Source organism: Panthera onca, chromosome D3, assembly GCF_046562875.1.
Source record: "Panthera onca isolate mPanOnc1 chromosome D3, mPanOnc1 haplotype 2, whole genome shotgun sequence".
Lineage (NCBI taxonomy): Eukaryota > Metazoa > Chordata > Mammalia > Carnivora > Felidae > Panthera > Panthera onca.
The window spans coordinates 35238946-35253557 of record NC_138350.1 but is presented as its reverse complement, the minus strand read 5'-3'; the positions used below and the strand labels follow the sequence as shown (position 1 = coordinate 35253557).

The 14612-nt window shown below is 41.9% G+C and overlaps 1 protein-coding gene across 6 annotated transcripts in view; it reads left to right on the top strand.

The window, feature by feature from the left end:
* Positions 1–14612, top strand: part of PTPRM (protein tyrosine phosphatase receptor type M) — a 796527-nt gene that overhangs the window by 713037 nt on the left and 68878 nt on the right. For all 6 annotated transcript variants that reach the window (XM_060613276.3, XM_060613283.3, XM_060613278.3 and 3 more), the window contains one exon: positions 2188–2224. In XM_060613276.3, coding sequence (XP_060469259.1) covers positions 2188–2224 — 37 coding nt within the window. The remainder of the gene's footprint in view (positions 1–2187; positions 2225–14612) is intronic.

Below are 14612 nucleotides of genomic sequence, written 5' to 3'. Positions count from 1 at the left end.
TCAAAAGTAGCCTGAAAATGAAGGGAAAGTCACTGTTACCTTCAAGGCTCAGGTTCACGTGAAACAGACCTTTGCTCCCTTGCAGTTCCCAGGGCATGCTGTGCTTGCCTTGGCCATCACACTGCCTTCTAGTCCATTAGTACGTCCACGGACAGGCTTTACCCATACATGTGAGTTCTCTCGTCTTCTTACTTGAGTATAATTCAGATGCTACTAAAAATACTAGCATCACAATCTCTAAGAGTTATCTGAAAAATAAACATAAGGATGTTATTTATAGTACTGCTTGGAAAGGTTGTGACACTTTGGTTATGGATCTGAGGGTAGGGCCTACAGGAGGACTGTCTGAAGAGTAATTCGTATCCCATTCCTCGAATGAAGCCCCCTACGCTGCCACATTGGAAGATGGTCCAGAACACACACGGCCCAAGTTAGATATCTTTTTCTGTTAAAGCCAAGTTCCTTCCTAAAATACTTTGCGCTTATTCCTTTATCCAGTAGATGTTTAGTGAGTCCCTTGTGGGAGAATTCAGAGGTGGCCAAGACCTGTTGCCTTCTCCCCAAGACTTCAGAGTTTAGAAGCTGAAGTAAGAAACGTCTTCTCTATAACTCTCCTTCCCTTGGGAGATTCCAAGGGAATCCTGTTCATGGTCCAGTCCCAGCTCCTAGAGCCCCTGGGGGCTCTTGAGCACACGGGCTGTATCCTATGCATCTTGTACCCCCTGCGCCTGGCACAGCCCTGAAACTCTGTAAGCACTTAATAAGTGTTTGATGAATCACTGCCTGAAGGAGTAAATGTAATCAGATTAGGTTTTGTGGCGGAAGTGATTTTAACTTAGCTTTAAAGAATGGGCAGGTAGAGCTACAGAGGAGGGAAGACATAAAAGTAATGAACATACCAGATTAATTAGTTTTAATTTTAACAGAGAAAAGAGTCAATATTCAGGGCCCTTTTATTCACTCAGTCAATGAGATTTTATTGAGCCACGTGTTGTATTATATGTCAGTTGCTGTTGTACGTATTAGAGCGTTCACTGTGTGTGGTTCAGACCACAAACAAAAACAATGGACTGAGAAATGACCACTGTGTTTAGCAACATAGGTCATTCGTGGACTGTATGGATTATTTCCGTTTCATAGATGAGCTCCTCCTATCTCCTAGCACCTTGCTAGAACTGACATACAGAGCCGCACATCAGACAGGGTCTTGCTTTGTGAAACTTATCAGCTGGCAAGACATGAGTGATTATCTTCATAATCCTATTTAATATCTGTCAAGAGTCTATACCCACAGCAGGTCAGTTGTATAAAAGAATGTGTTTGCTTTTGCTGTTCATTATCAATGACTTGTTTTAAAAGCAAAAAAAAAAAAAAAAAAAAAAAAAAAAAAAAAAAATCTACCAGATACACATTGAAATGGTCTGAGAAATCTGTATTTCCTCTCCAAGTTTCTCCTGTTTCCCATCTGGCTTCAGGCACACTATATTAGGTAATCTCGGGGAACAGAAATGGAAAATATTAAGGTCCGTGGCGATATTATGTTACCTGTGTGTGATTTTCTCTAAATTGGTTTTATCTTCCCCAGATATTGATCCTGTGACGTTCATTGTTCCCTTCTGTATTTGGTCTCAATTTTCATCTTTTCGCCTCCTTCACAGGGTCACGATAAAAGGAAGGGGCCTTGCAGAATTTCTGCCTCGTTGCATTTCTGGCCCTTGCCACGGCAGCGTGTCATGGCATTAGCAGTGTTTAAGAATGACGTTCAGTATGACTATCGATGTAGCTGCCTATACCGGTAGAACAGGATGTGTGTTAAAGCCTTGGCACGCATCCCGAACACACATGAAATCCTATTGCACATTCCCAGCCTGTTTGCAATCTAATAAGAGTCGTGGTCGTGTTATTTCAGAGAATCCATAAGTTGTTAGTGTTGATTGCTCACCCATCGTCTCATAGCCGGCGTATGATTAAGTTACTCCCACCCCATGTGTGAGCCACAGAACTGTTAGCTTTGATCCCCCTTTGCTTTTTACGAGGCACTAAGCGGTACTGGGTCTGGCCATTTCACTTTCAGCCGGTGCGGTTGTTGGTATTTGTATGTGCATTCATTTTGGCAAACTTAGTGGGCGACTTCTGTGCTGCTTACCGTTTTAAGTTTGTCAAATATTCTTTCTCATTTATTTTTAGGGTTATCATCGACCCAATCATTATATCGCTACCCAAGGTAAGTCTGCTAGAGCCTTGCTGCCTTTCTTTGGTTGTTTGTCTACTCTCTGTCATTTCGTCCCTATGTCATCCTCCAGAATGATATTCCCCACTGCTCTAGCCCCATTTATTGCAGTTCTAGTCATCAACACATACACCCTTGTTTTCCCATCAGACTGTGATCATTTAGTTAGAACCTGATGTTGTGATCTTTAGAAGTGTATTCATCAATTCATTATTGGATTAATTCTGTCTGCCTTCAGAGTGAATCTGACATCTTCATAACTAGGCATATAGATAATCACTAAATAAATCTGTGCTGAGTACAGTCTATACAAAGACCTGTGCCAGTTGCTGCCGGGAGTGCAAGCTGAATTCATCAATTACTGTCTCTCACATCGGTTGTGGTTTGATGGGGAAGGTACGGGGTGACCTGTACATTATTACAAGCAACACCAGTTAGAAATTTATGCGAGAGGTGCAGAGAAAATGTTAGGGAAACTTGGAGAAGAAAGAAGTTACTTTCAGATGGAATGATCCATAAACTGCTTTGTGGTAAAGGTGAGTTTGGGAGGAAAACTTCTAAATGGCCAAGGCATCATGAGCAAAGATCTGAAAGTAGGAAATCAGTACTCCCAGGTGAAAAGCACTGGGTGGATCACTTTGGCTAAAGGAAACAAGAAGAAACCTAGAGGAAAATGTTGGAGAAGCTCATGGCAAGAGCTTTTGTGATGTCTTTCCAGGACACTGACTATGGAGAATGAGGATTGTGAGAGGCTGAGGTTGTTGGGAACGAGGCATCGTAAGGGATGAGTTATTGCATCTGTTAAATGAACTGAAGAAATGCCGAGAATCAGGAAGGACCCAGTTAGGGTTGAGAGCATGCATTCTCTTCATTTTGTTATTTTATCATTGTTTCCAGTATTGCATCATATCCCAGAAACAGGAGCCGGGAAATCACAAGGATATGACTTGCCAATGGTCAGGGATTGGCAGGTGGTGCCCAACAGAATATCAAGGATCAAGAGAATAAAGGATGGCAAGAACATTGTGGAAAGTCTAGGTTTGGAGGCAGGAGAGTTGGAGGTGTCTGATGGACCGTGAGGAGAAAGAAGTAGCTAAAGACTGAGGTCAGGTTCAGTTAATGAGCCATAGGTTGGAGCCAGTGAGCAGAATTCCAACACTTAGGGCAACACTATCCAGTATAACTTTCTGTAATAGTGGAAACCTTCTGTATCTGTGCTGGTCTATATGGTAGCAACTAATAGACACTCAAAAATTATCTACTGGTGGAAATCTTCTGTATCTGCACTGGTCAAATTGGTAGTGACACGTAGACACTCTAAAATTATCTACTGCTGGAAATCTGTATCTGCACTGGTCAATATGGTAGCCAGTAATACATACGCAAAAAGTATCTACTATGAATGAAGAACCGAATTTTAGATTTTAATATGGATTTAAATAGCTTCATTTGGCTATTCCCTACTGGCTGTTTTGGACAGCAGGGCTCTGGTTTAGAAAAGCTCCAAGTATGGCTGAAATGGAGCCACTGTGGGACCTTGTCCTAATCCCGACAGCCTTGGCCAGTACCTGGGTGGCACCATACATAGAGTCCGCAGTCTCATGTCACCATTTTCGATTCTATGCCTGGGTCTAGGTGACCTACTTAACCTTCAATATGTTTCCTTCCCTGAAATGAAGTCAGTAATGGCTCCTTCCAAGGTCACTTGGCTAGTCAGAAGAAAGGTCACATGGGGAGTGCCCAGCTTGAACTGGCAGGAGACAGACCTTTACATAGGAATTGCTAAGGAGTTGCAATACCTGACACAAACTCCCACCTGATGGGACAGAACAAGAACGTGTGTCCGGGGGCTCTGAGTCCAGTCCTGGTTGCCTTCTCCTATACCCTGCTGCTTTTAAGCTGAGTCCATTGATGCTTTTAGAGGAACCCTTTGTTAGTTCCTTAAATCCCTACTAATGGATTCCAGAATATTCCAAAGTAAGGATCGTAACAGATCTGATCTAATAAACGTGCTGATAATTTGGAACTAACAGTGTTTATAAATATATGCAAAAATTTGATCATAAAATATACAAAATACTACTGAGTTCTTGATTATCAGCCCACATTTCTATAAATAACGTGAATGTAAAGTTAAATCTTATTTGAATTTTCAAAGTCAAGGACCTCTACATCAATGTTACTCAACAGCTAGCCAAAGTAGAGATTGAAACCCCCAAAGTCCTACATGTGGCCCCTCACCTGGGATTCCTTTGCTCTTCCTCTCTGCCCCTCTCTCTCTCTGAGGGAGATCATTCTTGCAGAAAACTACCATTAGAGAAGCCACTTTCTGGTACCTTCGGAATTAGTTGGAATCATACTTAATTGCTCAGTAGCCCTCTTCAGGAGCGTTCAACCCATCAAGTGTTAATGAGTAAATATATTTGCTGGCGGCTAAGAAATGGCAAATGTAATCGCTTTGCAGTAGACCACCCAAGTGCCCTTAATGGAGAAGGATGCTATATGATGCCCTGTTTACCAGAGCATGGCACCTTTGCCAGTGCGGGGTGATCTACAGATTGCACTTTGAAAACTGGCAATACTTACATCACTGCTGTTGGCTCAGGGCGAGGGGCAGAAATGAGCAAGTGTTTTTAGTCTAACATTCAATCAAGACAGTACGCATCATATTAAGAGTAATGTATTCAGACCATGATGTTTAGGTTAGAAAGTTAGAGGCTTTCTTCTAGTATATTACACAAACATAATGTAACTGATAGCCTCAGATTGCCAGTAATAAAGATTTCTGATCCTCTGCAGTAATTGGCAAGGACAGTTAGAACATGCCTATGGATCGCCTTCATAAAGAAAGAAAGAAAGAAAGAAAGAAAGAAAGAAAGAAAGAAAGACCCACAAGTGTCTGATTCTAAGAATCCAACAAAATGGATGATAAAGTCTAACAAGCAGATGCAATTTTAAAAACTCTCCTTGTTCTTTTTTTCCTATTGTGTGCTGATATAATTCTTTAAAACCTGTTCATAGCAGGAACCCATGAAACTACATGAATGTTCCAATTTAGCGACAACCAGTTTTATTCCCATGAGTTTAAAATATGTAGATTTTCACCAAGTCCCTTCAATCTAGAAGACATGTCATGAATTTATCTCTTCGATCTCTTCCTCCCCTGCTTCCACTTTATTGACTTTTGTACCAGTAACTGACTTTGACCTTTGACGATAACGGTATTGTTTCTGCAAAGTGAAGGGACCACAAAAAAGCCAGAGCTGTGGCTTTTTTCAGTATGTTCTTCCTGTCCCCACTCCGTTTAATTGTTTTCTATCTGCGACTAATATATTAATGACCCAGTACTGACTTCATCAGATCTGCCTGACAATCCATTAATATAATTGTAACATTCAGGATCTATGGTTTGGCATACCAGGAATCAGAAGAGTAAGTCATGTCTGTTACTGTATGTCTGTACTCAAGGCCAAGGCAGAGTTGGGATTTCAAAAGCAGGGCTGTCAGTGAGGGGCAGATGAGCACACAGGTGGGTAGGATTACCCAGAACTGATCATATTTCACTATCAAAGGATACCCCATGGAGACCACAGTGTGGGCCATGAGCTGGAGGAAGCTTTACACATTGAGAATTGCTCCTGCAAAATGATTCAGGAGAACACCTGCCAGCTATGTGGTATGCAAATGAGGGAGGCCTGGAGAAGTGTCTTTTTATTATTGTTTGGTTTTATTTTTTAAATTTTTTTCATGTTTATTTATTTTTGAGAGAGAGAGAGAGAGAGAGTGCGCGCCATCAAGGGAGGGGCAGAAAGAGACGCAGACACGGAATCTGAAGCAGGCTTCAGGCTCTGGGCTGTCAGCACAGAGCCTGACACGGGGCTCGAACTCACAAACCATGAGATCATGACCTGAGCCGAAGTCAGACGCTTAACCAGTTGAGCCACCCAGGCACCCCTGGTTTTATTTTTAAAACTGACTTCAAGACTCTTGCTTTAGAAACTCAGGAAAGATGATGTCAGGTAGTTGGGGAAGGAAATGCTATCAGTCTGTGATGGACATGGCCTGTCCCTCTTCCTCACTACCCGGCTCATCTGTGGGCTGGAGGTATACCCAAATATCAGAGGATCCTACCAGAAGAACCTGCCTGTAATTCCTTCAGGGGAGCCGACAGGCATCATGAAATCCGGGGAGCACCTCAGAGTCATGTGGTGGTGCATTAGCACTTGGCTGGGATTTCTGGGGGCCAGAGAAAGGAGAAAGGGCATCAGTGGGGTGAGTGGGGGAGGCAGGTCTTTAGTCATACTTGAAGAAGTTTCCTTTGTCAGAGGAAGAGGACAGGATGAGCAGGTAGGCTACCAAGGTCAGGGAGGAGCATGGAGCCCTGGCAGAGAGCACGAGGGAGACCTGACCGTGGATAGAAAGGGTCTTCACCTCCATGGCATCTTGGGTCTTCTTGGTCGCTTCTTGAAATGGGTCTTCTCTCAGGAAGAACTCCCACATACACACAATTTTACATAGACATGCAGGTGTTCACAAACCATTAAATCCAGCCTGAAAAAAATCCGTACGCCCGAGATAAAAAAAAGCCCTGAGTTACAAGCGTAAGAAAGAATGACAAGTAAGGTGAGGACATTGGTTAAAAGGCTGTGAATGAGGAGTATTATTGAATGAAATGAAGGGCAGAGAAAGGAAAGGAAGGATGTTTCTGAGCCACGTGGTGGTGAAAGCACTGCTTTAAGATTAGTTAGTATGGAATTAGCCTGCAGAGAAAACTGGAAACAAAGGGAACAGTTAGGGGTAGAAACAAATGACTCAGGCAACAATAAGGGCCGTGTTGCAATTGTAGCTTTTATTTTTGTCAACAATCTAAGTTGTATACAATTAAAATATCTTTTCTAATATCAAATATATTGTAGTCTCAAAACTGTTGACTTTTAAGTGTGTTCCTTCTCATTTAATAAAAAGTGATAAATACATATCAGTAGTTTTGCTTCATATAATACAGTTAGAAACGCAGCATTTTCATTTGTCCTTTCATTCCATAAATATTAAGTGCCTATTAAGTATAGGCTTTGTGGTATAACTAATTTTCTATCCTCTAATTTAGGTATTGCTCATCTCATTTCACAAATAGAGGAAAGAGGGCCCTGGGGAGAAGCAGGGGTTGAAAACAGAACTCACATGTAGTTGAGTGCCTGCAGTGAGCCCACAAGGGTCCTGGCTGTTTTTCCTCCTTTTCGAGCTGCATTATACCGTGTGATTCTTGCCCTCAAGAAGAGGCTCAGGGCTTGTGCTCTTTCTCACGTACTGAAGCTCACCCCTCATAATCGAGAACCTTCCTTCTAAGTTATGGTGCTCCCCCTCCCCCAAAAAAGTAAATTTCCTATGATACAGTCATATCTGAAAATATCTCTTCATTAAAACTGTCTTCTTAGATGTCCTGAAATAGGACACTGAGAGTCCAGAGTCTCCCTGTTCCCCAGAAGGCCTCTGGGCACCTGTTTGGAAGACCCACTAGCCCAGGAGCTAACACTGATGGTAAGAGAAAGAGACTCTACGTGGCAGCAAGATCAAGGCTGAGATCAGAGCTCCAGTGGGGTAGCCAAGCCTGTCAAATTAGCACAATCCCGGACAAAATAAATGATAAACTGGGGGTCAAGGCACCTATACTCAAGAAGAGTAAAATGCATGGATTTTAACAACCTGAAGTTAGCACATCTTTTGTTCACAGAGACTCTGGATGCTCAGTGTCATATTTCAGGATGCCAGTCACACTGGCATAGACCACAAGAACTGATATAGAAAACCAGTTACCGGATAGTTATTTACCATGAGAGATACCACTGTCCATCAGACAGAACTGTGTTGCAGGCCAGCTAAAGAGGAAGATGCCTTGGCAGAAGGTTACCTCGTGTCCTGCCATCAGAAGAAGGGCCACAGAGTTCATTTGTTGATTCAACAGGCACATACCCACTGCCTGGAGAGCTGGCACCAAGCAGATGCCCAGTGAGAATACAAGAATGAGTGAGTGAGGGAAGGAATGCATAAATGAATGAATTGGGAGTCACTGGGCCAGACACCAGTTAGGCAGTAGAACATTCCAACCAGGCAAGAAGGACATCTCATGTCAGCCTGACACAGCTTCTACTGACCTGGGTGGATTTGGGGACCATGATCTCCAACGTCCGCGACTCTTTCTTTCCAGAGTTACAGCTGGTCAACTCCAGTTCTCATGAACACTTTTTCTTCCGATGTGCCAGCCAATCAAGGCAGTGTTTCTGGAGATAGTCCATTCTGTTAAACAACTTAGCTTCTCTCTGCCCTGACCCTACTTCTGCATATCCCACCTTCCATAAGCACTTTATATAATCAATTTTATTTGTCCATGATTATTATTTACTGATAATTTGAAAAAGAGAAGCCTAAAAATAATGTCCTTCAGAGACTGAGCTAGGAGCAAACTTCTACATGAAAATAACCAAAATGTGGAGAACGAAGGTTTATAGCAGAAACAGCACCCAATCTTCAACTACCGCACTACAATTGAAGCTTTGCTCTAGTGACTTCCTTCTGTTTGCCGTTGATCTGTTTTTCTTCTACATTTCTGCCACATACCCCATGTGGTCTGAACATTTTAAATAAGGATTCTCAGAAAGATAAATATGGTTTCTGTTTTCCCAATTCCAAATTCTCCCTCCAGCCTCTGAAGCGGTCAATAATGGTGCTTAGAATAGGTATACTTAACTCTCCTTGGCAACTCATACTTGGGGCAGAGACTTCCCAGTGTTGATGCAAGTTCTACACACTCTATGAATAAGCTCTCGTCTCCTGCATTCTGGCCTCCAGATGGAGATGAACCCTTGAAATTATTTCGCAGTACAATTGAAAGAGGAAAAAAATGTTTTAATCAAAAGCTAAGCCTTGAGTAAGCAACTTTTGTTTTTATTCTTTCAAATACCAGTGTGTACATTACCTGACATTGTTCTGCCCAGCTAAGCTGTTCCCATATTGCCAATGAGTTGTAGACTTACTATATCCTCTTTGAGGTTGATTTAAAAGTATTCCCTGGTAAAATGGAGGATTCTCTAGTTGTCAACTTGAAATAGGGAGGCTTTGAGGATGTGTCATTTATACCTGGGCAGACAGGGACCCCTCATGAGGTCTACATATTCCATATTCCCAGTGCCAAATTCTCCATGCAGGGTCCACTGCATGTTACTCTCCATGCATAGTTTTCCAAGGGAAAATGAACAATTGCAATTAACAGCCTATCTACAAACTTCCTTTGAAACTATAATTTTTCTTCACCAGATTAATTTCAACAGAGACTGGCCAATTAACCAAAAGGTCAGACCATAGACATTTCTCACCCTATGCTCTTAATAAACTCGCTCATTAGTAGTGAGAACGTTTAAAGACAGGTTGCAAATTAAAAGATAAAACCAAAAATAGATTGCAGTAGGTGACATCCACCCTATTGTTATAGATGCCTTAGTGCAAACAGGTCCCTCGAGTAATGGAACATAAATTAACACAGAATAATTTGAAGAAAAATGATGCTGCTGTCAAGCAAGCCCTCAGTTTTGGATTGTTTCAAATGCCTTTTAAATCTGTAAGAATAATTTACAGGTGTTCATTTGAGGTAGAAAATTCTAGAATCTTATCAAGCTGATAGAAACTGTAAAAGTCTTGAAACCCAGCTCCTCTGTTTTGTCATTGAAACAGACCTTAAAGCAAAAATTGATGTAAGTCACTTTCGTCCGTATTGTCCCAATGAGTCATGTACACAAAAGTATTTGCAAACTGTGAGGATTGACGTTCATATTTACATAGATTTACATGCGGATTTACATGCAGATGACATACATTTACATGCAGTGTCCAACATGGGAGAAACCTAATGTGTTTCTGATCTCCTGAGGGCCTTTTTGTTCAACAGCGAAGAAACAATAGGAGGTCACATCTCTCTTCCAGGATCAGCCCTTTGAAAATACAGAGCTCTGGCTGAATACCCAGGGCTGCAGGCCCTGGTGCTGCCTTCCTGGGCCCGCAACATCATGGACCCTTTCAAAGCAAAGACATTGCTCTCAGACCTAATTTATCCAAAATTGTACAAATATTTCTGTGAACCTACCAAGTGTCTGCCTCACAACCGTGTTGGGAATACAGCAGTGACCTCAGGAATTACATCGTGCTGGTCTATAAATAAACAACCGTCGCTACTCTGTGATTTTGTAAGAACACCAGGTTTGGGAACGACTTTAGGCTATTGCTCTCCCTCACCCATCCTCCATAGCAGGTGAAAAAGTGAGACCCAGTGCAGAACTGGAACCACTTCCCTGTCACGATCAGGTTCCTGTGTCACACAGCGACACAGTTTTGAAGAAGTTTGCAGCAGACAATTTAGGAAGTTTCTGGCCATCGCAAGTTGCTTTTGTTTCTTGCCTTCTTACTCAAAAGGATGCTTCTGGAAATTTCTTCATGCAGTGCCCCATGCTGCCATTGAAAATTTGAGATTGCCTACACTGAGCTATGTCTAGGGAATCAACTTCTCTCTATTTTATTCATTTATTAGAGTTACTCTCTTTTTTCTTAAATAAAAGCAGATCCCACTTGTATACTGAGAAAAGCTTAATTAAAGGATTTAGAGACTAATGAAAGCTTTTATTTCTCTGCCAGTGGCCCCTGAAGCATATGAACATAGGTTTTTCCCTTTGCTTTATGTCTCCTTGACAGAAGGCAGCCAGATCCTGTGGGTCACCAAACCCCTCCATTCTGAGGGCCGCCATTCTTCTTTTTTCTCCTTGATTGCCTTCTCTCTGTTCCCCTCTTCACAGAATGAACAAGTACTCAAGATGAGTTTATGAGGGTTCTCTTTGGAGACAGGCCTGATGAATGCTCTGTGACTCAGCCAGCAAGAGGCTCGTGTGGTGCGAACATCTGTCATGTTCCTCCCTTCTGAGGCTACAAACACTTTCTCATGCGCCTCTTCCCAGCTCTTCAGGCAATATTGCCATACAAGCCCTCCCAGGGATCAAGGACCGAAGGTCCCTCCGGTAGCGGGGCCTCTGTCTCTGCAGTGTAGAGCGCATTATTGCCACACGCTGCCTACCAACCCTTTCATTCTTTTCTATATAAGAGTTTCTCTTTGGAGGCCTAATCTTTACCCCTGTCACTCAGATCTGATTTGTCTGCCTTTAGCGTTCAGCTTTCCCTGTCAGGAATGATAGCAGCCTTTGCCTTCCCATTCACAGTGGTACCACCGGGAGCCGAAAATGTTTATGCACCTGCTAGGAAGGCATGATTCTTAGAGGAGGGCTGGCTGTCATCCCCAAAGAACAAAATCCACATAATGGTTCCATCTAGGTAAATGGAGTTTCCGGAAATGCTTTGGAACATTTTAGTTTTAGGTACAAGTCACGCTAAGAGTCACCCCCTTGCTGGTTTTATTCACACATATTCCTTTGCTTATGCAGTATGGCCACAATCAAATCTTTGAAACCGGGGTCCTAAAATTCCTTCCATATACTAACACTTTTTATGTCAGTAACTAGGACAAGACTTCTCCCGTCCAAGAGGCAGTGGAAAAGAGAGGCTGACGAGCGTGGATACCAGAGTTAGGCTGGCTAGGCTCAGATGCCAGCTTTGCGAGCAACCTTTCAATACATATGAGCTATGATTCTTATCTTATCATTATCATTACATGAATTCCAAGAGACACATTTTCAGTAACACATAGGCAGTTCAGGTTTAACCCAGGAATAGTGTGTACCCATATAGTTTTCGTAAAAATGAATAATTCTACATGAATTAATGCTTCCTTCCAGAAGGATGTCTCAAAGGGAACCACTTACATTTTCACCAATATCCTGCATCCTCCCCAAAGTGCAAAGAGTATCATCATCTTGAAACAAAAGACAGACATGGGTTGGAAAGACAATAAGCTGTATCACAAGCTTGGAGAAATCGATTTTCCTTCCATTGTTGAAGTCTTGCAGAAATTGAGCAGCTCCAATAGCAGCAAAGGACACCAGCCTTGGTGTTCTGAAGGCTTCCCTGAAGCACACAGAGGGTCAGATTGTAATCAGTGAAAACAGCCATATTGCCAAGGCCAGACAGGTTTCTTCGCAACAGGCTTTGTCCAGACCACTTTCTGAGATAAGAATACATAAGGGTATTTTAGAGAGGAGTTCTGTAAGGCTGAGAAACTCCTGGAGAACAATGGGGCTGAGAAATGATCTCGTGGAAGAGAGAATAACAATGACAGAGGAGCAGAGGGGGGAAATAAAGGGAAAGATGGGTGCTCTTGGCCTCCTTCAACCTGCACGTTGGGTGGGGCTGGTTAGACGGGTACCATCTTCTGCTCCGCTAGGGGTTAACCGGATGCCTAAAAGTGGTCAGTTACAATCTGCACCGAAGAGCCAGGAGCAGTGTGGAGCCGAAGCAAAAGGAATTCCTGCAGACCACTTCTGAGATCCAGTTCACACAGCAAATTCCCAGGAAATGCAGGTGTCCCCAAGCACTGCGTGTCAGCTTAGGAAAAGGACTGAGGAGTCCATAGTTAATGGGTGTCCAATGAGTTTAAAGAATTACTGTTCTTTTTAAATTCTATAACAGTATCATTGTTATGCTCTTTAATATTTTTTAAGTTTATTTATTTGTGAGAGAGACAGAGACCGCATAAGCAGGGGAGGGGCAGAGAGAGAGGGAGAGAGAGAATACCAAGCAACGTACAGCCTGTCAGCACAGAGCCTGATGGGGGCCTCGAACTCATGAAACCGTGAGATCATGAGCTGAGCCGAAACCAAGAGTCAAGTCGCTTAACTGACTGAGCCACCCAGGCACCCCATGGTTATGTTCCTTAAAATATAGGGAGATACCCAGTGAAATATTTATATGCAGGCAAGAAACCATAAACACTACACTTGCAAATAATCCTCCCCATGGCTTCAGGTAAAGGTGACTTCTACCCTGACCCACACCCAAAGCCTCACTACTTACCCAGGGGAAAGCAAACAGGATATTAAAATTTTTCACCAATAATTTATTAACACGTTTCCAAAACAAAATTCCTAGCAACACAATTAGACCAACCTTATTCCACTTAGGTTTGACATATAGACAGATTTTTTTTCTACGCTTGCTTCACATTTAGAACACTTAGATCACTTTCGAAACCTTTTTAGTTTTGAGTTTGTGTGCCAGCATTTTTATAGAGAAAAATATGTTGGTATTTTTTTCTTTAGCAAAACCCAAGATTGTAATTTAAGTCATCATAAGGCATATGTGTTATGAGAGAAGCCAAAGCTATTCTTTAAACTTGATTTGGGATTTTATCATTCCACAAATTTATCTAAATGGTTAAAAGTGTGTACATGCTTGTGTGTCGAAAATAACTTATTTGAAGACTCCCAAGGGTGATCGTATAGATTTTTTTTCGAAATGCTTTATTTAGGTTAATTTTAACATGTGTGGCTTTTATTAAGGAAAGAAAACTTCTAAAAATATTATGACAAACTTAGGTGACAAAGCCACTATTTTCATTTATTTCCTTATTTCCCGGTCTTAAAATTCCTGGTAGGGGAAAAGGAAGAAAGCACTCAGAATACCTGACTCATTTTGTTTTCAGTTTCCTTTAAAAAAAAACAAAAAAAAAAAAAGTGCTTCTTTATTTTTGCTGCGACTTGTGACATAATTAAGACTGGTGTGGAAATGCAGGAATTGTATCCTAGCAGGGATAAATTAAGGAAAACCACAACAAAAACCGTGAAGGTATGTAAAAATTTACAACAGAAAAGAAAGGAACTGTAATAATGACCAAAGAAGGTAGGATGGACTCATACTGGAACTGAGGTACTAGACAATACGAATATGAAAAATGGGAAGGTAGAGATTAGAATTTTAAAATACCAAGTGCCTTGTATTTCTTAGGAAGAAAATCGGGACCGATTAAATGTATCTCTTTATTAAGACATAGCAAAGGGTATCTACTGTATCATTCGTTATACTTTTTGTCGTTAAATATTTCATAACTCTTTAAACCGAATAAGTGAGTAAGACAAAAGACACATTACTAACCAAAAATAAAGAGATGATGGTGGAAGGTTTATGACCCACAGACAGAGGCTTCCCGGGCATTTTTAGAATCTGCATGCGGCCTGTCCGTTAGGGTTTGGTTTGCACCAATTTTCCCTTAGTTAAACCCGACGTGACCTTTTGGGGTCCAGTCAGGATGGCATATGTTCTAGTAATGCACCTGGAAGCCAACATTCCACGACGCTAATCATCTAGGGAAAGCCCCGAATATTTGCACAGTTAATGTTGGCACACTCTCTGATTTCCGCCTGAAAGGCCAATTTTAGGGAATGGGATGGTTGCTCAT